The sequence below is a fragment of the Carettochelys insculpta genome, chromosome 8 (assembly GCF_033958435.1).
Source record: "Carettochelys insculpta isolate YL-2023 chromosome 8, ASM3395843v1, whole genome shotgun sequence".
In the NCBI taxonomy this organism is placed as follows: Eukaryota; Metazoa; Chordata; order Testudines; family Carettochelyidae; genus Carettochelys; species Carettochelys insculpta.
The window spans coordinates 22,597,365-22,623,259 of record NC_134144.1 but is presented as its reverse complement, the minus strand read 5'-3'; the positions used below and the strand labels follow the sequence as shown (position 1 = coordinate 22,623,259).

At 43.9% G+C, this 25,895-nt stretch overlaps 1 protein-coding gene across 2 annotated transcripts in view; it reads left to right on the top strand.

Moving 5' to 3' along the window:
* The window catches only part of GULP1 (GULP PTB domain containing engulfment adaptor 1), a 345,309-nt gene that overhangs the window by 174,131 nt on the left and 145,283 nt on the right, over positions 1 to 25,895 (top strand). For both annotated transcript variants that reach the window (XM_075000987.1, XM_075000986.1), the window contains exon 4: positions 16,993 to 17,069. In XM_075000987.1, coding sequence (XP_074857088.1) covers positions 17,042 to 17,069 — 28 coding nt within the window. In that variant the 5' untranslated portion in view covers positions 16,993 to 17,041. The remainder of the gene's footprint in view (positions 1 to 16,992; positions 17,070 to 25,895) is intronic.

The window sequence follows — 25,895 nt, the reverse complement described above, 5'->3', positions numbered from 1 at the left end:
GCCTGCCCTGCTCTGCCCTGGCCCCCCTGCTCTGCCCTGCCCTGCCCTGGCCCCCCTGGCCTGCCCTGCTCTGCCCTAGCCCCCCTGCTCTGCCCTGCCCTGCCCTGGCCCCCCTGCTCTGCCCTGGCCCCCCTGGCCTGCCCTGCTCTGCCCTGGCCCCCCTGCTCTGCCCTGGCCCCCCTGCTCTGCCCTGCTCTGCCCTGGCCCCCCTGCTCTGCCCTGGCCCCCCTGCTCTGCCCTGGCCTCCCCCTGTGGGTTCTCTTACCTCCATGAAGACGGCCCCGACAGTGGCCTTTCCGACGCCAAACTGCTGCCCCACGGATCGGTAGCTGTCCGGAGTGGCCAGCTTCCAGACAGCGATGCCGACCCGTTTCTCCACGCTGAGGGCACGCCGCATGGCAGTGTCCCGGTGCCTGAGTGCGGGGCTGAGCCACTGGCACAGCTCCAGGAATGTCTGTCGGGTCATCCTGAAGTTGCGGACCCAGTGCTCGTCGTCCCACTCCCCAAGCACCAGGCGCTCCCACCAGTCGGTGCTGGTGGGGTGGCTCCACAGCCGCCGGCGTGTGAGGCGGGGGGTGGAGCGGGGTGCTGCAGGGGTAGGGGCTAAGCCCTGCTGCCCCGGGGGCATCTCCTCTCCTGGGGCAGGAAGGTGCTCAGCTGCTCCCAACATGACAAGAGCCAGGGCAAGCCCTGCTCCTGCCAGGAGGGCTGGCTGGACCTCTAGCTGCTGCTGCTGCGGCTGCTGCTGCTGCTGCTGCTGCTGGGGGTCCATAACTGCGGCGCTCGGGGTCTGTGTGCCTATCTGGCTCGTCAGACCGCGTGCTGTGCAGGCTGAGTGTATGTGGGAGGGGCCCTTTAAGGGAGCGGCTAGCTGTTGCCCCGGAAGCGCTAGCCTGCCCTGTGACCCTGTGTGCAGCTGTGCCTGGCATCCCTATTTCGATGTGTGGTACTTTGACGTGTAGACGTTCCCTCGCTGCGCCTATTTCGATGTCGGGCTGCGCAACGTCGAAGTTGAACATCGACATTGCCGGCCCTGGAGGACGTGTAGACGTTATTCGTCGAAATAGCCTATTTCGATGTCGCAACATCGAATAAGCTATTTCGAAGTAGCGTGCACGTGTAGACGTAGCCATCATGTCCCAGGAAGAAGGACAGAAAAGAAATATTCAGAATCATTTGGGGGAGAACAGATACACCAGACTCAAAAAACCCCCGAGCTGATTACTTTTTTCCTGTCCAAAGTAGTTTGAACTCATTTACTTCTCCCTGCCTAAAATAATATGGTCCTTAAATAAGGGTATAAGTGAGGTATAATTACAGTCACAATTTACTTGTTCTTTGTGAAGTCTGTTTTGTAGTTTTCAATGAGAATTTCAGATCCTTTTCTCAAGAATTACAATAACATCAAGTAAGCAGTGGTGAAAGTATTTCTTACAGATTGTGTTGCACTACCCACTCCTCAGCCACTGGTAGAGACCCCAGGGCAAGAGTTTGGAGGAGACTGATAAGACAGTATCCGTAAGGCTGTGTCTACACTACAAAAAAACTTCAAAGTTGCTTACTTCGAAGTTGAGCATCTACACACACCCTATTTCAAAGTTAAACTTCGAAGTCCAGCACTACTCCATTCCCAGGAATGGAAAAAGGACTTTGAAGTTGGGCTCCCTACTTCAAAGTTGACTTTGAAGTTAGGGAGAATGTGTATAGACTCTCTGCTGGCTACTTCAGGGTAGTGCCAAACTTGGAAGTCAACTTTGAAGTTAGTTCCTAGTGTAGAGACACCCTAAGAAATTAAGTGGAGGGTGCTGGTGGTAGAAGGCTCAGAGCAGGGGTTTGGGAGCATGGGTGTGGGGGGGCTTAGCACAGGGGTTTGAGAGCGTGTGTGTGGTGGGACTCAGCTCAGGGCTTTGGGGGTGTGTGGGAGCACTCAGGCCTGGGGATGTGTATGTGGCAGGTGCAGGAATTGGCAGTGGACTAGAAGGGTTTCGGGGTGCAGGAGTCTGTTGGGGGGCTCTTAGGAGGGGGTCAGGCAGAGAGCTGAGTCGGGGTGGTGCAGGAGTCAGGACTGGCGTGTTTAGGAGGGGCTCAGGATAGAGAGCTGTGTCTTGGGGATTTGCAGGAGTCAGGGTTAGTGCCTGGAGGTCTGGTGGGGGTATAGGGGTTAGGGTTGGGTGGAGGAGGAGGAGGAGGAGGGGCTCAGGGCAGAGGATTCACAGAATCACAGGGCTGGAAGGGACCTCAGGAGGTCATCTAGTCCAGCCCCCTGCTTCAAGCAGGATCAACCCCCACTAAATCATCCCAGCCAGGACCTTGTCCAGCCAGGACTTAAAAACCTCAAGGGATGGAGAAACCACCACCTCTCTAGGCAACGCATTCCAATGCTTCACCACCCTGCTGGTGAAGTAGATTTTTCCTAATATCTAACCTCTCCCTCTTCAACTTCAGACTATTACTCCTTGTTCTGCCATCTGACACCAATGAGAACAGTTTCTCACCCTCTTTTTCAGAGCTTCTCTTCAGGAAGTTGAAGGCTGCTATTAAATCACCTCTAAGTCTTCTCTTCTGTAAACTAAACAAGCCCAAATCCCTCAGCCTATCCTCATAGGTCTTGTGCTCCAGACCCTTAATCATTTTTGTAGCCCTTCACTGAACCTGCTCCAGCAAATCCACATCCTTTTTATACTGGGGGGCCCAAAACTGGACACAATATTCCAGATGTGGCCTCATCAGTGCCAAATAAAGAGGAATAACTACTTCTCTAGATCTGCTCAAAATGCTCCTCCTAATGCACCCAAGTATGCCATTGACCTTCTTGGCTGCAAGGGCACACTGTTTACTCATATCCAGCCTTTCATCTACCATAACCCCTAGGTCCCTTTCCATCGTATTGCTGCTGAGCCAGTCGGTCCCCAGTCTGAAACAATGTTAGGGATTCTTCCACCCCAGGTGCAGGATTCTACACTTCTTATTGAACCGCATCAGATTTCTTTTGGCCCAGTCCTCCAATTTATCCAGGTCCCTCTGGATTCTCTCTCTCCCCTCCAACGTATCTACCTCTCCCCCTAGTTTTGTGTCATCTGCAAACTTGCTGAGGGTGCAACCCAGTCCCGCATTCAGGTCATTAGTAAAGATGTTAAATTACATCGGCCCCCGAACCGAGCCTTGCGGCACTCCGCCTGAAACAGAGCGCCATCCAGATATTGAGCCATTGACCACTACCAGTTGGGCACAACCATCAAGCCAGCTTTCTATCCATCTTATAGTCCAAAGATCCAATCCATATTTTCTTAACTTATGGACAAGAATGTTGTGGGAGTCCGTATCAAAAGCCTTGCTGAAGTCAAGATATATCACATCCACTGACTTCCCCACGTCCACAGAGCTTGTTACCTCGTCATAGAAGCTAATCAGATTTGGGGGGGTATGTAAGAATCAGGGTAGGGGGATGCAATGTAGGAGGAAGTGCAGGGTTCCAAGGTGCTTTTTAGGGAGGGCAGAGTGCTGAAGCCTCTCTCTACCCCACAGCTCCTTGTTGCTTTCTGTTCCTTTCCATCATTGTCAGGGAACGAGAGGAAAGCACACCAAGTGGGTCGCTTGCTCTCCTGCCCCCTGCCCACGTTGGCCAGGAGGGAGAGGAATGCAGGGAGGCTGTGTGCTTTCCCCTCACTCCCAGACAGTTATGGAAGGGTAGCAGCAAGCAATCAACAAGCAGTAAGGGTAGGAATGGGTAGGAGAGGTTCAGCCCCCCTGCCTTCCCTGTGCCAGAGTCAGCTTAGGGCTGGGACAGTCCCAAACTGGGTAGGGGACAGCTGCCTTCAGCCAGCCCCTTTCACCTTCCTGGCTGCCTTCTGTTGCATGTGCCAGCCTGCAGGAGAGCCCTGGGAGTGCACTCCACCTCTTCCTGCAGCACAGCACAGCACCCCAAGCCAGCTCTTACCGCAGCAGCACACCAGCGTGCACTGCCTCGCTTTCACCCCTGCAGCTAAGTGACAGGAAGGAACGTTTTATGCTGCTGACCTACATCATTATAGCATAATGGTGTTATTAAGTGAAGTCATTTTTCAAATTTCCATTGTCACAGTACACTCCTTTCAAGCCTGCACTGAGCCTTACAACGCGGCTTTGCCAGAAAGCAAGCAAGAATATTGCTGTTTCCACGCAGCACACTAAGATCGATCTCTTGCACCTTGGAAGTGGTTTTGAGCAGTGCGTGCAGAACTTGGGAGTCAGAATGCTTGGCACGTATTCCAGAGTTGTTTACTTCTTCCCTTTGGACCCTGGCCAAGTCAGTTCTTTTTTGTTTCATGATTTATCTAGATTCAAAACAGAACAAGGACTCGGCTCTTGTAGGGAGGGCTGACGGTCATACTGCAAGTATCTTCATGTCACTGAGTGAAAGAAACCATAAATGTTGAAGCAGTGGTGTCCTACAGAAATTTAAGAATCACCACGCCCCCCTCAAAATAAATGTCCTCCCTCTCACCCAGAGCCAGTCCCGCCCACCCCCCCCCACAACCTTGCACAAATTGCCAGCAACTCACCAGAATGGCCACTGGGCTGCCAAGGGTGTGTGAGTCATAACAGGCTGGGTCCTCAGGAGCCACGCAGTTCTGGGCTGGAAATACAGGAGGAGCATGGGTGCGGAGTGGGCGAAGGGCACGCCACATGTGCGTCTCTGTGGAGCTGCATTTCACCACACCATGTCCAGTTCGTCACGTGTGTTGTCTTTCAAGGTGTTGCTCGGGAAGAGCAGCAGCATCTCTAACAACAGTAGCAATGCCACTAGCTTCTTTTTTAAAGCCATGTGCTAGGTCCACTGCCCCCATTATTTTGACTTGGAAATCTGGTTTGGTCTTCGAGTGAAGTCACTTTAATATTAACCTGATGTTAAATCTTTAGGCTATCATTAACATTATTCTTATTATTAGTACTGAAATAGTACGTAGCACGCTCAGTTGTGGACCAGGAGCCCATCGTGCTGTGTGCTATAAAAAACACAAAATAAAAATACAGTCCCTGCTCTCAGAGAGTTTTTGTCCCGTAGTGGCTTAAAAGCAACATATTATTAACATTTCCAACTGTTACGTACAACTAAAAAAACAAAAAGCAGTCAAGTAGCACTTTAAAGACTAGCAAAATAGTTTATTAGGTGAGCTTTCGTGGGACAGACCCACTTCTTCAGACCATAGCCAGACCAGAACAGACTCGATATTTAAGGCACAGAGAACCAAAAACAGTCAGCAAGGAGGACAAATCAGAAAAAGATAATCAAGGTGAGCAAAGCAGAGAGCGGAGGGGTGGGGGAGAAGGTCAAGAATTAGATTGAGTCAAGTATGCAGACGAGCCCCTATAGTAATTCAGAAGTTCCCATCACGATTTAAACCATGTGTTAATGTAACGAATTTGAATATAAAAGCCACATTAACACATGGTTTAAATTGTGATGGGAACTTTCTGAGTCACTATAGGGGCTTGTCTGCATACTTGGCTCAATCTAATTCTTGACCTTCCCCCACACCCCTCCGCTCTCTAATTTGCTCACCTTGATTATCTTCTTCTGATTTGTCCTCCTTGCTGACTGGTTTTGGTTCTCTGTGCCTTAAATATCAAGTCTGTTCTGGTCTGTCTATGGTCTGAAGAAGTGGGTCTGTCCCACGAAAGCTCACCTAATAAACTATTTTGCTAGTCTTTAAAGTGCTACTTGACTGCTTTTTGTTTTGATAGCGTATAGACTAGCACGGGTTCCTATCTGTTACTGTACGACTAAAACTTTACCGTATTTGAACACACTACAGGTTACATTTAATTTACCTTCGGCTTGGAAGATGTCACTTAGGGCTTGTCTGCACATTCAGATAATTCACTTTCTCAGTTGTGATTTCTAAAATGTGCTCTAAGTTGAACATTAACTGGTTCACATACACCCTGCTGGCATGCTTTAACATAGTATAATTTCGAGCAGAATTATGCTAAAGTGCACTGGTTGGGTCTGTAACGTGTGCCAGAAAAATGAATGTGAATACACTAATGCTCATTAGAAATCACATTTCAGTACAGCACATTAGACAAGTCCTAAATGGAAGACCCTTTTTTATATTCAGCTGCAGTTTGAAGCTGACCAATGCCAGATGAGAGAATTTGCCGGTCCTCAGAAGGTCAGTATTGTCTCGCACATTACCACCACTTCCACTGCTTACTAGGCTCTTAGAAGATATTTAGGGGTAAATTACAACTAAATAACAGTACAGAACACTGAAAGCCAGAACTTGTGGCTATAAACACGCTTTATGGGACTATGGAAAACTTGGCCACACCCTTGATAAGGGGTCATGTGTCTGATTAAAATCATACCTGATTGCAGATGTTGCTGGATGAGTGTGTTCTGGATTACTAAATAACAGAATGGCTTTCTTTGGTAAAACATTACATTTCTCCTTCTCCTTGCTTTCCTCATTTCCCTGAGGACATCTCCCCTCACAGTATTTATGTCTCTGAGTGGGATGCAGTGAGGCATATTTTTGAACATTCATATATATTCATTCCCAAGTGACATACAACAATAAGAGGTCATTATGATTTTTTGTGTGTAATGCACAAGTCCATCAATATTGCAGTTTAGGTAATTTTAAGAAAAATTAAAGGACTGCACATTCAAAGTTCCAAACAAGCTGGGAGTAGTATCGTATTTATCAGTTTCCATTCATAATACATTGTTTTGCAATCCAGTTTGTGAAAATGGCTGTTGCCCAGCTGAGAGCCATTAAGTTGGGGAACTGTACTTCCTGTCTCAGGTCCTGTGTGATTTATTAGGGCAAGTAAGTAGTCATGTTTATCTTAGTTTAATCATTTAGATATCAATAAATTTATACACTATAAAGCCTTCAGGTACATGCTAATCATTACTACTATTATTTTTTTTTTTTTTGGAAATAACCCTTAGCAGCACGAGATCTGCTTTCTTTATATACTGTTTAGATTTATGTTTTGGTTGCAAACAAAAGCATCATCATTCCACAACATCTTTCAAATGTTTTATCTTTTAAGAGTTCAGTAACAATTCTCTTTTGTCTGTATGCTGTCAGCTAGCCAGTGCAGTATGCATGTTTATATCATCTCTAAACAATGAGCTTTGGCTGAGTCTTGTCACATACGGTTTCCATTAAAACAGAGGGAAAAATGGCTCCAGATGTGTTGCTTGCATAACCAAGGTTTGCATTCAGTCTGCTTTAGTACAGTACCTACTCTGTATGTATCATAGTAAGCATTCCCGATTAAAAAGAAAGAATTGTTAAAACTAGTGCGCTGAATATTAAGGGCAAAACATGACATGCATCAGATTAAAAGCCATTTGAAATTATATATGATCATGTAATAATTTTAGCCCAGATGCTTGAGATCTTGATCATCCTGTTATGTACTTTCCATGTTATGATAGTTTTTTTTAAAAAATGTTGCTACTTTCCAGTGCTTTTCTATTTATTCTGCCCATTAATGGAAAAGAAAATATAGAGTGAACACTGCTCCCAGGCCCAAATCATGGTACATTTTTCCTCCTCCCTCACTTGTTACACTCGGCCTATGTAGCTCTAATCCTGTAGAAATAAGGGGACAGATTATCATATTACTGTGGAAGACAGGTAGAGAATGCAGCAGAAGGGGAATGTACCTTCACTCAACGAGAGGGCAGAGAGAGGAGAAGGGGTTCTTTGTGATTAGTTATTTTTTTTCTACCTGTCATTGTTTGGGGTAAAATCTGAACACCCTTGATATCTTGCAAAGTTTGGTCTGTACTAGAAGTTTGAATGGAACTAATTAAATCCAAGATTTCAGTTCAGCCCTGTTATTTTGATTAGGAGTCAACTGTACAAGTAACTAATGATACACAGTTTACAGTTTACTTTTGGGGCTAGCAGCTGTGTAGAACTAAATAACCAGGATGACACAGCAACGAATTGACAGGGCCAGATGAATACCCAGAGACCAGCTACTCCAAGATAGGCCAAAAAAAGCCAAGAACAGAACACCACTGGTCATCACCTACAGCCCCCAACTCAAACCACTGCAACACGTTATTAAAGACCTACAACCTGTCCTTACTCAGGATGCCACACTCCAGAAGGCCCTAGGTGAAAGGCCTGTTCTCTCCTACAGACAACCTCCCAACTTTATGAGGATTCTCACCTACAACCACAGTCTATACCGCAGAAACACCAGTCCTGGAACTTTTCCTTGTAACAAAGCCCGTTGCCAACTCTGTACACATATCTATTCTGGAGATACCATCACTGGACCTAACCAAGTTATTCACAGAATTATGGGCACATTCTCATGTTCCAGATGCTTTGTATATTGGACAGACTTCAAACTCTCTTAAACAAAGAATTAAATGGGCATAAAACAGACATAAAAACACTCCTGATCCACAAACAGCTCAGTCACCACTTTAATGGAGTAGGCCATTCTGTTAATGACCTGAAAGTTTGCATCTTACTGTAGAGGAATTTTCACAAGACTTTGGAAAGAGAGGTTGCTGAACTCTCTTTTATATTCAAATTTGACACATTAACAATTTTTTAGGTTGTTATAGGGACTCTTTTGCATACTTAGCTTAATCTGATTCTTGACCCCCACCCCCACCCCTTCTGCCCCTCTACTCTTTGATTTGCTCACCTTGATATTGTTTTTCTGATTTGTCAACCTTGATTACTATTTTTGGTTCTCTATGCCTTAAATATTGAGTCTGTTCTGATATGGCCATGATCTGAAGAAGTGGGTCTGTCCCATGAAAGCTCATCACCTAATAAATTGTTCTGTTATTCTTTAAAGTGCTACTGGACTGCTTTTTTGTTTTCATAAAAAGAGAAATTCTTTATCTCTGTTAATTATATTTTACATGGTTCACCAGTACAGGAGGAGGAAGAGGAGACATGGGAAATGCAGCCTCCCATTTTGGGTTAAGGTTGCAGTTCAGCCTCTTCACTGTATTCTGCAATCACATCTCCAGCCAGTAAACTGGAGTGCAATGTTTGCTATCTCCCTATGTCTCAGCTATGTGAATGTGTCCAGCTGTTGGAACTGTGTAAATAAAATTCCATTAGTCCAGGGCTGTAAATAAAATTCCCCTCTCCATTGGAATATTTACATCCAGCATGCAGTGCTCTTCTCCTGCACACGGGACTGCAGAAATCTCATAGCGCAGTGACTTCACCCTCATCTTGTCAATGGGTATATTTAATGCTGATGGCAAGTTATGTCAGATTCTACTGCATGAGGATGCACACATATATGGGTCCATAAAAAGGCAAAAAAAAATGTTTCTGGCATGTCTGTGTTAAACAGAAGACACATTTTTTTAATAGCCATTTAGAACCATTCAGGTCCATGTAATCTAATGTCATGTCTCTAGCAGTGGCCAGGTGATTTAGAGAAGGATGTAAAAGATTCCATAATGTACAGTTCTGCAATACCATGCCTATGGGAAGAGTTCATCTTAACTGTCATCAGTCAGTCCCTCTTTATGTCCTGAAGCCTGACATTTTATAGCCTTTATACATTTTTATCCTATCTAGTTTTCCTATGGGGTTATATTGATGCAAGTGTCTGATCTTATGAATCCTCATAGCCCCAACATCTTCTGGCTGTGTGTACTGCCAGTTAATTATGTAAAAAAAATTTCCTTTCACTGTAATATAAATAATTAAAGAATAAGCAAGAGCTCTCAATTAAAAAGAGCTCCAAAATAAGTGTTATTACAAGCTTCTGGATTCTTTCAGCCGTGAAATAGTCTTATACTGTGTGCATATTCAAGTTCATATTTTTAAATGTGTTGTGAGATTTTATGAGTGAACATTCTAGTGGAAGTCATTGGGAGACTTACCATTGATTTCAAGAGGAACAGAGCTCACCTCGCACAGCGCACTTTGGAAAATCCCACCCCTGATCTCTTCTATTATTGGCATTACTACTGAGAGCTGGAATCATCTGCTAGTTTTCATAAATGCAAACTGCATACATTCCCCACACTTGTTTCCAACATTCCCTCTGTAGACAGTTGTTAAAGTCTTTTTTCTGCAGAATACAAACTCTCAGGTCTGTAACACAATGGCCCAGTCCATTAAAGTGCTGGCTGACAGGTTTGTGCGTTTGGAGATATCTTTATGTCTGCTCTGGGTCCGTTCATTCTTTGTCGAAGAGTGGTTGCAGTCTGCTCTATGTACAAAGGGTGTGAGCACTGTGTGTCAGAGGACTGTCACAGAGAGGTAGCTGTGTTAGTCTGTATCTTCACAAAATATAAAAGCAGTCTTGTAGCACTTTAAAGACTAACATAATGCACCTAAGACATTGTATATAAAATTGCTTCAATCTCATAGTGTTGGATATAAACTTTGAAAGGCAAGCAGGGAAGACACATGTGAGACATGCAAAATGGTGACCTGAAGCAACAGATGCCAGCTTCTGAAGATAATGTGGCTGAGCTATCATTTTCCCTTAAAAACCTGCATCCTTTCATCTGGAAAATAGCTCTCGCACACTCCTTCAATTTTACCTGCCTGTACATTAAACCATACTAACATTAGAAATTTTATTGAGTGGGTGTTCAGTCCTCAGCCACTCCCATGATTTCAAGTAGCAGTTCTTCCAGAATGGAACACATACTTCTCTGCAAATAAAATCTCTACTGACTTCAACAGAATCAAAAGTTCAAAAACACACATTTAACATAAACTAATACTCATCATCATCATCATCATCTCCGCATGGTAGAATCGCTACAATAAAAATAATTGTAGTCCCTTGACTTTTATGCCAATTTCATAAGTGTTTATATAACCTAAAACCTTGTTGTTTCAAAATGTTTTGTAAAGGATTTTGAGGTTTTATTTGGAATAAAAGGTAAATGAGAGCTATGTTGTTATAAAGACTTGGGAGGGGTTACTCTGACAAATGTTATCTGTAGTTTTCAGGTGATCACCTTTTGTATGACTCAGAATGGGTCATAGGATGTTGTTACCTATATGGTGACCCTTGTCTGGATATTGAATACAATCATGATCATTCTCAGCTCATCAGAAGAATGTATTTAATTATTTCTGTCTGTGTTGTGGTTTCTTGTTTCCTACTAACCAATGCATGCTCTGAGTCTGTGTGTGCAGAATTGAATAGGAAACCATGGACTTGAGTGATGCAAGTTCATGGCCTAAATCATGAAGACTAGGCAGAAATGACTATATTTAAAAAGGCATATATAGAATATGTTTATAATTGCTTAAATGGCTAATCATTTCTTAAATAATTACAGAGTGCAAAAGGTGAATGTCTCTAAATACTATCTGTTTTGCGTTCTATTGATATGCTTATAATACTCTAAGACACGTTACAACTTTTAGTAAACTCACTGTTTATAAGTATATCCTTAATAAAAAAGTGTGATGCCAAAGTCTTATACAACTATTGATGACATGACGATCATTTTGATCACAGTGCTCTGAGATAGTAGGAAAATTGGGGAAACACTTCCTTTGTGAGTATCTCGCTCCATCTAGCTATATATTGACTTGAGTAAATGTTTGGGAGCCACTATTAGAGTTAGCTGGGAAACGGACACATTTCAGGAAAATCCTCAAAAGGTTTTCATTATTTTAATTTGTTAATATAATTTTTGAATGTTCCAATTAATTTTAATCTCTCAGGCTGTGTCTACACTATGAGATAAATTCAATATTAGTAAATTTGATTTGTTAACCTCATTCCTATGAATTTGAATTTGTGTCCACAAACCTTTTAGAAATTCAACCCACCATTTCTCCATGTCGAGTTTCCATGTCCCCATTGCCTTAGCCAAGTTCGACTGCATGAGCAATGCATCCTGGGTACCTATCCTACAGTGTCGTAGCCCCAGTTGCTTGTGGGTGTTTCATGTCAGAATCCCAGAATGCAAAGCACTGTCCCAGCGTTCAGAGCACCCAGTAACTGCATGAAAACAAACTGGAAATCATGCCATTTCCTGTGGCATTTTCTCTGTCACAGCGCAAGGACGAGCATGGATCCCCAAATGTTTCAGTGCATATGCTGTTACGGCAACTTCCGTGACTGTTGCATAATTTTGTTTTCTATTAAAAAGTGCAGTGTTAGTTCAGTATGATGATGATGGTGCAGGTTTTGAAGAGGAAATCTTTTAACTGTGGTCCAAGAACTCACAAAAGTAGGCTGCCCTGAATCCATTGAGGACAGTGGAGCAGTGGATTTGAACTCATGAGACTAGCACACACTAGTGGGATCACATCGTTTTGGAGTCCTGGGGCAACCAGCAGTGGGTGCAGAACTTTTGCATGTGCAAGTCCACTTTTGTGGAACTTTGTGATGTGCTGGCGCCTGCCCTGAAGCACAGCAACACAAAAATGAGGTCAGCTTTAATGGTTCAAAAGCGAGTGGCAATCACTCTGTGGAAGTTTGCAACACCTGACAATTACCGGTCAATGGCAAATGAATTTGGAGTGGACAGATCTACAGTGGGGTCCATGGTGATGCAGGTGGCCCATGCAATCTGTCAGCATCTCCTCAGGCAGACCGTGACCCTGGGAGAGGTACAGGCCATAGTGGATGGCTTTGCTGCCATGAGGTTTCCTAACTGCAGTTGGACGTGCTAAAAAATAGCTTCATGAATTATGAGTCATGCACATGATAGCAATGTATTTCTCTGTTGTAATATCAACCAAGCCCCACTTCCCAAACTGATTTTTTATCGCCACTAAATGTGAACCAAGAAATCAGACTGTGTCTTACCAAAAGAATGTTTTTACTTGGTGGGAGGGGGTTAAGTTGCAGCAAGTAGAATGGATGTGTAGGGAGGGCTATTTTCCTTTAAAAAAAGGGGGGGGGGCAACGATGCTTTCAGCTCCCCCCAGCTCTCAGTTTAGTCTGCTGCAAGTCCTCTCTGGACCTTGGCTTAGCAGCGGGCACCTGTGCTATTGATCCTCCCACCCCTGCCTGGTTCCCTGCAATGATTTGTGCACTCTATCACTCATGCATGCCAAAAAATCACACTGAGCAAAAAAGAATAAGTTTATTTTGGGGGGAGGAGCGGTTTAAGCTGCAGGTAAAAGAAGCATTGGCAGGGTGGTGGAATAGCCTTTTGAAGTGGCCCATAGGGCTAGAACAGCAGGCTGTCCTTGCCCTCCCTCCCAACATTCAGGGACCGTGACAATAGAGGGTGGATGACCTCTCTTCAGGGGACTCCAGGCAGCAGTGAGCAGATCCTGTAGTGCTGCATTGGGAGTCTCTCTGCAGCTGCAGCATGGAATTCCAGACCTCAGTTTGGCCGCTCGCTGCCAAGACGAGCTTTGCCGCCTGCTCTTACTGGAACACAAACATGCTCTGCTGTCTCTCCTATCGGGGAGTTTCTTTTTGCGAGGCTGCTTACGGCCTATTAAGGATGGCATTCAAGGCATGCATTGCGCAGGCCATCATTATCATTATTTATTCAGAACATCTTGTTGTGGACATGGTAAGATATTGGCCACTTTGGCGTGGAGCGGGAGGTCTGCAAAGCAGGGGAAGCTGTCCAGTGTCCTGGGCCAGGGGAAATTTTTTTTTCAGCCATTCCTGGAGCAATCCTCCACAATGAGCAAGGCACACAGAGCTTGGCAGCTGCATGGTGAAAGGTGATGGTGGGGAAGAGTTGCATTCCAGCCACCTGAACAGCTGGGTGGAGGGCGGTTGGGGGAATCCCTGTAAAGTAAAAAGAAATGGTGGGTAGATGGGGGAGTTTCCTGCCATCCACCGAGCTGGGTGATAAAAGTTTCTCGGCGTTCACTGGAGCAGCCCTCATCAGGGAAAAAAGGCTGCGTAAAGGAGGGCAAGCCTACTTGTGCTGCACATACCAATTTGCAGTAGCAGGATCTGCAGAGCCCAGCAGCTCCGTATCAAGGGGTAGGGGTGTGATTCCAGCCACATGGATGACTGGGTGGGGAGGGATCCCTGTAAAGCAAAAAGAAATGTTGGGGGTACATGGTAGGGGAGAAGGCCCAGAGAGCCTGCAACCTGCACGGGGTGGGGGGTAGGAAACAGATCTCCTGCCAGCCACATAGTGTGGTAATGCACTCCAAGGAAATTTTAAGGGGAAGGAAGCATGGGAAAAAAAATGTGATCCAAATTTCCATGCTGCTTGAGATTGCCAAAGAATACATCACCCTCTTAAAACTAACAGGCATCGACAAAGAACTGTTGCTCATTCTGTGTAACCACAAGCCTGGAAAATTTGCCAAAATTCTGTGTGGCCCCATGACACCAGATCACTGTCTGTTTGCCTGGAATGGCAAGGTGTGCTTCTGTGCAAGCTGCAATAAGTCAGACCTGCTCAAAAGCCCTGTACAAAAAACACAAGAGTGCCTAGATGAGGCTCCAAAAGCACTCTATCCCCAGAAATATTAACACGCTGTTCTGAGGGGCACAGAGTTATAGAAAACCTGTAGCCATATCCATGCCTATACTTGCCAGCAACCTGCTTCTAGCATTCAGAAAAAAATACTCACCAGAACAGCTTGGTCCTGGGGACTTGGAAACCAGCATAAAGGGGACTGGTTCCAAATGGATGGAGAACAGCAGAGAAGGAAGCAGCTGTACCTGGCAGGTAACCGCGTAGCTTTGTGGGATATGTATGGGACGCTTCTGGAGGCTAATAAATTTGATTGAAAGTCATGGCACTTCCTCACTGGCTTTTATTTGAAATTTGAACTTTACTGTATATGCACCTGATTCCAATGATATTATGAGATTGATATTATATCAACATTAGTGCTCCCTAAATCGAGCAAATGGTATTTACGATGAAGACAGTGACATTTTAGTATTGAGATAACTGCCTTAAATTCGAATGTATCTCGTAGCTGCAGCCTCAGTTGGCTGTGTGCCCTTGTAAACCAGGATGTCACTCTTGTTCAAAGCATGTCTGCCCTGCTGTCCTTGTTAGTTTTGTAAAAGAAAAAAATCAGTTTTGAATACAAGTTTTTGCACAGACCTCCAGGCTGCCTGGATTTGAAGACCTTCCACACAAAGTCTGTTGCCCTGTGCTAGCCCTCTAGTGGAAATAGCCTGTCCCTTCAGAGGGAAACAGGGAAGGAGAGGATTGTTTATCTGAGGAGGAGGAAGTGGACTTTCTGCCTCTCTGTTGCACGTGCAAATCTCCTCTGAATGTCCTCTCCCCCAGCAGATGTTCTGTCTTTTTCATTTTGAAAATATGGTTATTCTCAATCTATGAGGCAAGCTCCGAGAGCTAATAGGATCAGGCAAAAGGAATAATCTCTGTGTACGAAGGGAGCACTCTTGTAAAAGGTTTGTTAGGAACAGTGCATCACTATGCAAAGTTGCTCTTTTTAGGTTTGAATAAAATAGATTGTGGTGTCGGGGGGGAAACATGAAACGCTGCTTTCTGTTAAACCATGGTAAATTTCAGGTTTCTCCAATAAATGTGATGAGGTGATCTGGGCTGAAAACCACTGAGAATTGAATTTGACTTTCCCACAAAATTAGGTTTTGTGTTTACATGCTTAGTGAATACATTTTATGAGATGAGTTTATCTCCACATTTTCTCTAATGGTCACCTGTCACAATGTAATTAAATATGAAACACTGGCACTATATTTAGCCTTAAACTCACTTAAATGCCAAATTGAAATTCACCGTTTTTGGACAGTCAAAAGTTTCAAAGAGCTTTTCTGAAAAGCAGGAGATCACAGTGTAAGGTATTATGGAATTTGTGAAGAATTAAATACATAGATTTTCTAGATTATGAATGGTAATTTTATATGGAGCTGAAGAAAGGGGAAAAAAAGACAAAACAGATTTGGCCTGTATCATGTAAAGATGGATACGACTGGTTATGCTGAGAGTCAGCTTGTGGTAGGTTTTCACATTTCTGCTGTCACATCTGTAGCTACAAAATTCTTTATCAGCATAAGCAGTCAGACAGCAGTCATTCATTGTGGATTCTGCTGTGCATCAGGCATGTGCTTTATCTCTGCCATTGTTTAGGATTGCTCAGGTGGGAGGGCACCATGGGTGCTTAGAGGGCAGAGGGTCTCACAGGACCCAGGATCCCTACAAGGTTTAGGGACGGCAGGTCCCTGGGGGCAGGAGGAGTGGTTGGTAGTACTGGCAGGCTTTTACCTAGCTTCTCAGAAGCTTGATGTGTCCTTTCCCCTCAACTCCTAGCTCCTTTCTTTGCCTCTACACCCCCACCCCAAATGCTGCCTCTGCAGCTACCATTGGTCAGGAACTGCAGCCATTGGAAGCTGTAGGCGTTGTGACTGGGTGGAGGCAGCACATGGACCTAGGAACTGGAGGAGGAAAACCCCAGTTTTGTCAACAAAACGCACGGCGTGTCCATACTAAAAATGCGCTGTGTCAGCATGCTGCCGACAGAACTTGGCACTTTTGTTGACAGCCTCCTGCCTCTCCCCCATGAGTCAGAACACCTTCCTTGACAGAATCTGTTGACAGAAATCCATGTGGATACTCCAGACGACCATCTGTCAACAGACGGGCCTTCCAGGTCACTGTTCAGTCCTGTCTACTCTGCTTCTGGTTGACTGTTCTGTTGAGAGCGTGGCCGGGCAGTCCAACCACTTTGTCGATGGTGCAGCTCAACAGAGCAATCCGCTTTCATGTGTGACTGCGATCTGCTGACAGAAGTTTTGTTGGAAGATCGCTGTAGTGTAGACGTAACTTGACTGGGCACATAGAAAATCTGTCTGGTATGCAGTTGCTTTCTTATACCTGTTTGTATTAACATGTGCAATTAGCCATCAGTGTGTACAAACATATACAATAAATATAGGCATATGTCCGTGGAGGTATAGATATAGCAATCTGTATGTTGGCCAGCTCAGTTTAAAAATATTTTGCATATCACATAATATTAAAATAACTGATTACTTTGAAATTTCATTGTAGATTTGTCTCCTTATTCTCTCCTTTTGTATTTTGCTTCTCAGGTTGAATTGCCACAAAACAGAAAATATATTTGATTGGCTGATTCTCAACATGAACCGTGCTTTCAGCAGAAAGAAAGGTAAATAGTTTGTCTTTTATTACATGGGAGACCAAAGCAATTCTGCATAAATATTTGCAAAGGTTTGAAAAAATAGTAGTATTACAGAAGAAAGCCTTTGAGTAGTTGTTTTAGACCAGTTAGTTGCGAAAGGAATGACTTCCTGGCTTTTGTACGTAGCAAACAACTGCAGATTAGTACCTATAAAGAATCTTCTGTTCATAGTCTAAGATTATGAGGACCTGTACTGGATCTAATGTTATTTCCTTTATTGCTTTCTGATCAGAGAGAGAGGAAGAGAGTATTAGAATAGCTGAAGGGATGGCAGGAGGCCTCTGAGTTGCTCATTGGTTCTAGTGATTTTATTTCCAGTAAAGCTGTTTTGGAATATCACATTTTAATTAGGGCTATCAGATGACTTAAATATTATTCATGATTAGCTGGGTATAAAGTGTGCTGTAAACAGTAATAGAACGTTGTTTATTTAAATATTTTGGATATTTTCTACATCTTCCATAGATTTCAACTTCTACACACAATACCAAGTTTACAGTTCTCACTTCATATTTATTTTTATTACAAATATGTGCTCTGTGAAAAAACAAAAGAAATAGTAGTTTTTAATTCACCTAATACAAGTACCATAGTGCAGTCTCTTTATTGTGAAAGCTAAAGTTACAGATGTAGAATTGCATACAAAAAGTAACTGCATTGAGAAGTGAAGCCTACGAGTTCACTATCCTCCTTGTTCAGCCAATTGCTCAAACAAGCAAGTCTGGTTACAATTTATAGGAGATAATGCTGCCTACTTATTGTTTACAATGTCACTTGAAGGTGAGAACAGGCATTCTTATGGCACCGTTCTAACTATCCTCTCAAGGAGTTTGTGCAACATGTGCAAAAGATTCACATGTTCCATCATGCTTCAGCTATAATCTATGCTGACAATTGGTTCTGCTCCATAGGGCCAAATCAAAGTGGATCAACTGGTCTTTTTCTTTGTTTTTTGGTGATTCATATTTGTGATTTTCACATCTGAGTTTACCCTTGTAAGACTTCTGAAAGTATGCACCAAATCTCATCCATTGCAGATTCTGGATAGCACTGCCAATGTTAAGGTCACTGCACCTTTTCCGCTCATCCCAGGGCCACCAATGGGGGAGGGGGATGAAGCAGAGTAGCTGTCCTGGGGCATGGCAATTTAAAAGGGCCCAGTGGGCTACTGCAAATGTGGCCTGAGCTTTAGGCTTTTTAAATCCCTGCCAGAGTGCTTAAGAGCTGGCTGGGGGAGGTTGGCCCTCTCCTCTTCCGACTCCCTGGTTTGCGCATCGTTACTCACATCACCGCCAGGCACCAGAAGGTTCTTCGTGGCAGGCATGGTCCCACTGCTCTCACACTCAGCACTGTCCAAGGTCTCAGGGGACCATCCTCCATCGCCACACCCTTCCACCTTGGTGTGGTATCAACCATCACAGCACCCTGGTACTGAAGACTCCCCTTTGGAAGGGGGACTGGATTCTCTGCTTCACCCTTCTTCATTCTCGCTTGATGAGGCAGTGATTTCACTGTCACCTCCTCCCACAGATAATGTCAGGGCCTACCAAGACCTTTTCTGAATGGTAGCCCAGGCCCCGGACAAAGACCTGCAAGAGGTGCCTGTTAAGCAGTACCAGCTATTGAGTACGCTGCAGCCTCCTTCCTCTTCCAGGGTAGTGCTCCCCACAGATGAGGCCATAATGGATCCCACCAATAGCATCTGAAAAACACCAGCATCTATCTCTCCCCCAAACAAAAGGCTGAACAAAAAGTACTTTGCTGCATCCAAGGATGTGGAATTTCTCTTCACACCTCCACCCTCAAACTCTCTGGTGGTGGATGGACTTCATAATAAAACCAAATCATTCTCCTCTAGGCTCCAGGATAAAGCCAGTAAACAGTGGGACATAATGAGGCATAAGGTGTATTCCTCAGGTATGCTCCTTCCACACACAGCCAATTACACAGCTATGCTGGCTGATAACAACTACCAAAATTACTCCAAACCTCAAGGGCTGATTCTGGCACTGCTCAAGGACGGATGCCAAGCCCTCGTGGATATAGTCCGGGAGAGGCACACCGTTGCCAGTATGGCAGTACAGTTTGCAATGGATGTTGCAGGAATGTCAGCCTGGGTCACAGCATCCGCCATCGTTATCTGCTGTTCTTGGCTCCAACCTTCGAGGGTCTCCAAGGAGTTACAGCAAAAAATGGGGGATCTAACTATTGATAGGCAGCATCTATCTGAGGGAAAAAGTGACGATGTTCTTCATTCTGTGTAGGAATCCAGAACTACGCTGGTTCTTCCCATTTGGCCTTTCTACCATGCCAAGGGGATTTTCCAAAGCTCTGGGACTGGTAGCCACGCAGTTGAGCCAACAGAAGGTTACCATCTTCCCCTACCTGACAACTGCCTCCTCAAGGGCCCATCGTTCACCGAAGCACAAGACAAGGTGCATACCACTGTGACACGTTTGTTCAAGCTCAGCTTCCTCGTAAAATGCAACAAATCCACGCTTCAGCTCATGCATTCTCTGGAGTTTATAGGAGTGCACATAGACAGTCACTACCAAGGCCTCACTACCGATCCGACGGTTCTGGACATTGTGCGACTTGATTCAGGTGGCATGTTTGTTACCCATGGTCACTGTTTGTGCCTGCCTCATGCTGCTGGGACACAGGGCTGCTACTGCTCCTGTAATCAGGTTGTCCAGACTCCACATGCTCTGTCTACAAATATGCTTAGACGTCTACTGCGCTTCAGCCAGGGATCCTCTCTCCAAGTCTCTCGCTGTCCTGCCGTGTGTCCTTGTGTCACTCCAGTGATGGACTTGTCCTGGCAATGCCCTCAGCCGTGTGCCTTTTCACCAACTACAGCCATTAATTACTCTAACTACCAATGCCTCTCTTCTGGGCTGGGGGGCCCATCTGTGTTCCTGCACATTGCAAGGCAAATGGTCATCCATAATATCAACCTTCTGGCGCTGTGAGCTGCCCATTATGCATGCAAGCATTTCCAGTGGTTCCTGGAACACAGGTCAGTCAAATTTCTTACATCAACTTTTTTACATCAACTTTCAGTGGGGGGTCCAGTCCTCATCTCTGAATGCAGAAGACATAAAATTGTGGATGTAGTACATTCAGCATCAGGTCACTCCTGTTGCCACCTACCTTCCTGTCTTACTGAACATGATGGCAGATGCCCTCAGTTGATTGTTCAGCAGCCATCACAAGTGGGAAATCAATACAGAGGTCCTCTACCAAGTGTTTTGCCTCTGGGAACAGCCTGTTTGTGTCCCACCTCAACAGAACACATCACCAGTACTGTTCCAGGGCGGGCCTCTCTAGTGGATGCTTTTGCCATCAGATGGGATGTGCACGTCCTTTACAGGCTCTCCCTCCCCTTTCCCTGATTCACAAACTATTAATCAAGGTCAGGCAAGGTCTCATCCTGGTATCCCGGGTGAGGCCCAGGCAGACTTGGTACCCTTACCTCTTTCAGATGTCAGTAGTGGCTCCCAGTCCCTTTCCTCCTCGCCATGACCTTCTGTCTCACGACTTCAGCCGCACTGTCCATCCCAACCCTCTCAAACTGTGCCTCCGTGCGTGGCTCCTGCATGGCTCCAAGGTGCCGAAACCCTATGCTCTGTGGGAGTAAAGAAAGTTCTTGTCAGTAGCAGACAGGAGTCCATGGTAAATCTTACCTCTATAAGTGGCAGTGGTTTTGTCATTGCATGGACACTCCTAATTCTGTCCCTCCTCATGCTGTGTCCCTTTCTTTCCTCCTGGGCTGTTTATGCCACCTATGTGAGTTGGGCTTAAGCCTTAGCACAGGCTGTGTACATGCTGCAGCGCTGGCAGCATTCCACAAGATGGAGGATGTATACTTATTCCTCACCCATCCCATTACCAAATGTTTTCTGATGGGCTTCCAAACACTTTTCCATCAGTCTATTCCCCAGTCCTTGTTTGAGACCTTGACCATGTACTTCATTGCCTCATGAAACTGCCTTTTGAACCGCTAGTGACGTGCTCCTGACTGCACCTGTCTGTGAAGATCTCATTTCTAGTGGCTATCACATCAGCCAGGAGGGTTGGGGAGCTTGCCACCCTTATGTCCAAGCCCCCCTACACTGTCTGTACCAAAGATAGAGTTGCCCTTTGACCTCATCCCAGGTTTCTCCCAAAGGTCCCTTCTTCATGTCACATCAACGACCCTATTCACTTGCCAATGTTTTACCAAAACCACACTCTGCCCCAATGCATGTGGCATGGCACACCTTGGACATCCGCTGGGTCTTGGACTTCTACATTGACTGTGTGAAGTCTTGGTACAGATTTCCAAGACTTTTCCTGTCCTTTGCAGAGCGGTCTAAGGGCTTGCCTGTGTCCTCTCAATGGCTCTACAAACAGATTTCCTCCTGTATTCACTGCAAAGAGCTCCCAGGAAGTGTCACCACCCACTCAACTTGGGCACTGTACTCCACTACAGCCTTTCTAAAAAATATGTCCCTAATGGACATTTGCAAAGCAGCCACATGGTGTTCCAGTAATATGTTTTCTAGACATCATGCTCTTTCATCCTCCATTGGTTCCTCTATCCCAGTGGGACGAGTGGTGTTGTCTGGTGTGCTTGTTACTGAGCTCCAAACCCACATCCATCCTGCAACTGCTGCTTTTAGTCACCCAGTGTGGAGTGCCCACAGGGACACTACTCAAAAAAGAAGAGGAAGTTAGTCACCTTGTGCAGTAATGATTGTTCTTTGAGATGTGTGTCCCCATGGGTGCCCTCCTTCCCCTGCTGTGGAGCATCTTGCTTTAATTGTCAGTTACAGAAGGAATGAAGGAACCCACACCATGCGCGTACCAGATGGCATGGAGAGGTGCTGCTGTGCATGTGTGACGTGGGAAAGCACAGCTATAGAAGACACTGACTACTGCTGCAAGGATGCACCGACACCCAGAGTGGAGCACCCATGGGGCACGCATCTCGAAGAGCTGTCATTACGGCACAAGGTGAGTAGCTACTTATTTCATGGAACAGTACTTTTCCTGGTTTATTATGTTAAATTGCAAGATATATGTAAGCTCACCAAGTATAATGCTTATTAAATTTTGAAACTTATGGGTTTTTTTTAAATTCACGATCAAAGTATCTTAAAGTTCAGTGGGAATGTTTCCACTGATTTAAACAAGAGTTGGGTTGCCTATCCATTTTTACATTTCATTGAGACAACCTACTTTTGTATTTGATTTGTAGAAATATTAAATAATTTAAGAACCATAAAAAAAGAAATGAATATCAGAACAAAAACTACCTATGTTTAAAATCAGCTGATGCAAATTATGTATCAATTTGTATTAATAAAGTTTTCATGGATCTTACTCAAAACTAAGACAACTCAAAGAGACGAGTGAGATGCCATTGTTTATGATGGTGGAAAGATTTTTTTTTTCCTTTTCCTAAAACTTGTTTTGAAACACAACCCTGTACAAATACCTTCAAATTCAACTTGAAAGTTTTCTTTCAGTCAAGCACATCGCAGGCACGTTTCTTTGTGTGTACCTCTGACCCATTTTTTTCTAGTCTTATCTTTACATGTGCTTCCTTTAACATTTCTTCTTATACTGATACTCAAACAAGCAAGGTGACTGTTCTGAAGAACTTCATCTCCTGAAGAGCAGCAGTACATAGTTATATTAGTAGTGATGACCAGAGATCAGAATCCCCCTAACCTTAGCTGTTTCTATATGTCTTTATTGCCTTCAATCCTAGTTGTAAGCTTTGCTGAGAAATTGGTATTATAGTAAAGAGATTTTGTATAAATGTTGTGACTACATATAAGTGATCCTTATTATTAACATCAGTATTCAACTCTTATGTATATAACTGAAGGGATGATCAGGGTCTAACCACACATAAACACATACACATTGTGTGCATGTGTGTAAAATACACACACGAGCAGACAAGCAGAAAGCCACATATTAAAGGGTCTCTGCTTCTCTTCTTGGATCTGTTGCCCAAGATTTATAGAAATTACTGTTGAGAGTGATCATGCTGCTGTACAAACAATAAAATTAACAAAATGGAACAATGGCTTGTTGATTTATGCTGCATTGGAAGCACAGGAAAAATTTATTCTTTTGTCAGATGGAAAGGGATGTTTTTGAGCACAGGGTAATCATGCTGGAAATGTGGGCAATTGAAGATGATATTTTTTCCTTCTGGACCAAACGCTGCATTGAATTTCAAGCTGTGGATTCTCACTAACCCATTCAGGATGTGGAGCTGCACTGAATTTGGCCTTTAGTTTGCTATACCATAATGCCCTGACTTCATCCAAAAGTAAATGCACAGGTGTCAGCTGTAATTTAGACACCTAATTTAAAATGATCTTCAGAATTATTATAAACTCACGATCTATTTTACAGACGGCATGAGTGTTCCCTATTCCTCCTTTGGACATAAAAGAAACAAGGGATGCACAGTTCTGAATCAAGACTAGAGTTCTGTAGCAGAATCTGAATTCTCTAAAAGCATGTGGAAAAACATCAGTTTTAAAAGCTATGATTGCTGCCAGGTGATTGATTCATGAAACATACCAATCATGCTAAATTTAATACATTGAAATAATTACAAAGGGCCTGTAAGGTATGAGAAGTTGTAACTGTGTAGACAGCTAAGCCAAATCATCACAGTTCTTCATGACATTTTTGGAAATATAGGCAGACAAAATTTAGTGGGCGAAGTCTAAAATATTATAAGAATGCCTCAGGGAAAAGTTACAGAATACAATTTCATTTGAATGGATGGTCTGTAAAATGATCTTCAGAACTATTATAAACTCACAATCTCTTTCACATAGACAACATAACATTAGTATTCCCTATTCCTCCTTTAGACATAAAAGAAACAAGTGATGCAATAAAAGTGGAGGAAATAACCATGACATTTAAATACATAATAATAATATATAAAAATCAATTTCTTCTGCTGCTATTTTCCCCTTGTTTCAAGTTTCTTATTTAGATGTATAGATCAGAAATTTTTAAATAAACAAAAAGGTATTTTCCATTGCATTACAACTTGTGAAAACTCACAGAAAGTAAAAATGAGAAAATATTAGTTAGCAGTTTATTTTAAAATTCTCTGTGTTGAATGCATTAGGTTTTTTGCCAAAGTTTAAAAGTTGATGTCATTCTTCTAATTGTGTTCCTGTTTCTGTGTATTTTCGTTTTTGAAAGAGTCATTCAATAAGATTTTTGATTTTTCACAAAGTTAATGATCATGTACCTAAAAGTTTTATTTCATTAGAAAACCAGGCATAAATAAAAATAAAGTAAAATCTAATGCATAATGTGAGTGCCTAGTTGTTTTCACTGGACAGCCATGCTTACAACAGCAAACCAGGAACAGTGAAATTTACAGAATTGAATGTCAACTAGCCCAGGTTGCTACTCCAGTTTGTTAAACTCTCTTGCTGCTGCTGTTGTTGTTTTGCTTCAGATATTAGAAAACATGCATGAAAGATCATCAGATAATTTCTCTCATAGCCCTTCTAGTGTTAGAAATGTATTGGAAGGTAAAAACAGAATTTCAGTGACAGAGGTTTGTTGGGTCAGTAACCGAACACATACATTTTCAAAGGACCTTTTGTAATATTATATTCTTCTCAGTAGGCTGCTAGATTTGCTTTCTGGTTTGTAAATCATAAGAGAGAATTCAAGAATCTTTCCTTTAATGTGTAGGGACCAAATTCTCTTTTTCCATAGTTCTCTGCATAGGACTGAAAAATAAATAGAAGGTGGGGGTAAAAATGCCATCCGTGCAATATTATACCAGGATCTAAGTAAGTCCCTTGGCATGAATACCAGGGCATCCAGGAAGTGGGGGCGGGGGGAGCGGTATAGATACATATAAGGGAAAGCCAATGACAACCTGGTCTCTGAGTGTAACCATGAGCAAACAATGCAAAGGCCAAGTTTCTTTTTAGTGATGTTTTTGGGTTTGTGAGATTCTGGTCCACTCTGATTTCCTTTTGGAATTTCATGCAGTAATGCTGTCCCTTGTTGGTCCCATACTTTTCACCATGAGAGAAGCATTAGGCATCAGCTTGGAAAGTTCTAGCTCATACAGTATTTCACAATATATTTTCTTCTCCTTCATCTTAGACAACTTAGACAAATTGGAAGACTGGGCTGCAAGAAATCTGATGAGGTTCAATAAGGACAAGTGAAGAGTCCTGCGCTTGGGCCGGAAGAATCCCAAGCATTGTTACAGGCTGGGGTCCAACTGGCTTGGTAGTAGTTTTGCAGAAAAGGACTTGGGAGTTGTAGTGGACGAGAAGCTGGACATGAGTCAACAATGTGCCATTGTAGCCAAGAAGGCTAATGGCATATTAGGTTTCATCAAGAGGAGTGTTGCCAGTAGATCTAGAGAGGTGATTATTCCTCTTTATTCAGCTTTGGTGAGGCCGCATCTGGAGTACTGTGTCCAGTTCTGGGCACCCAATTATAGGAAGCATGTGGATACACTGGAGAGGGTCCAGTGGAGGGCGACCAAAATAATTAGGGGGCTGGAGCGTATGACTTATGAAGAAAGGTTGAGGGAATTGGGACTGTTTAGTCTGCCGAAGAGAAGACTGAGGGGGGACTTGATAACAGCCTTCAACTTAATGAAGGGAGGCTGGAGAGAGTCTGTTCACAGTGGTCATGGATGGCAGAATATGGAACAGTGGTCTCAAGTTGAGGTTGGAAAGGTCCAGGTTGAACATTAGGAAAAACTTTTTTACTAGGAGGGTGGCGAAG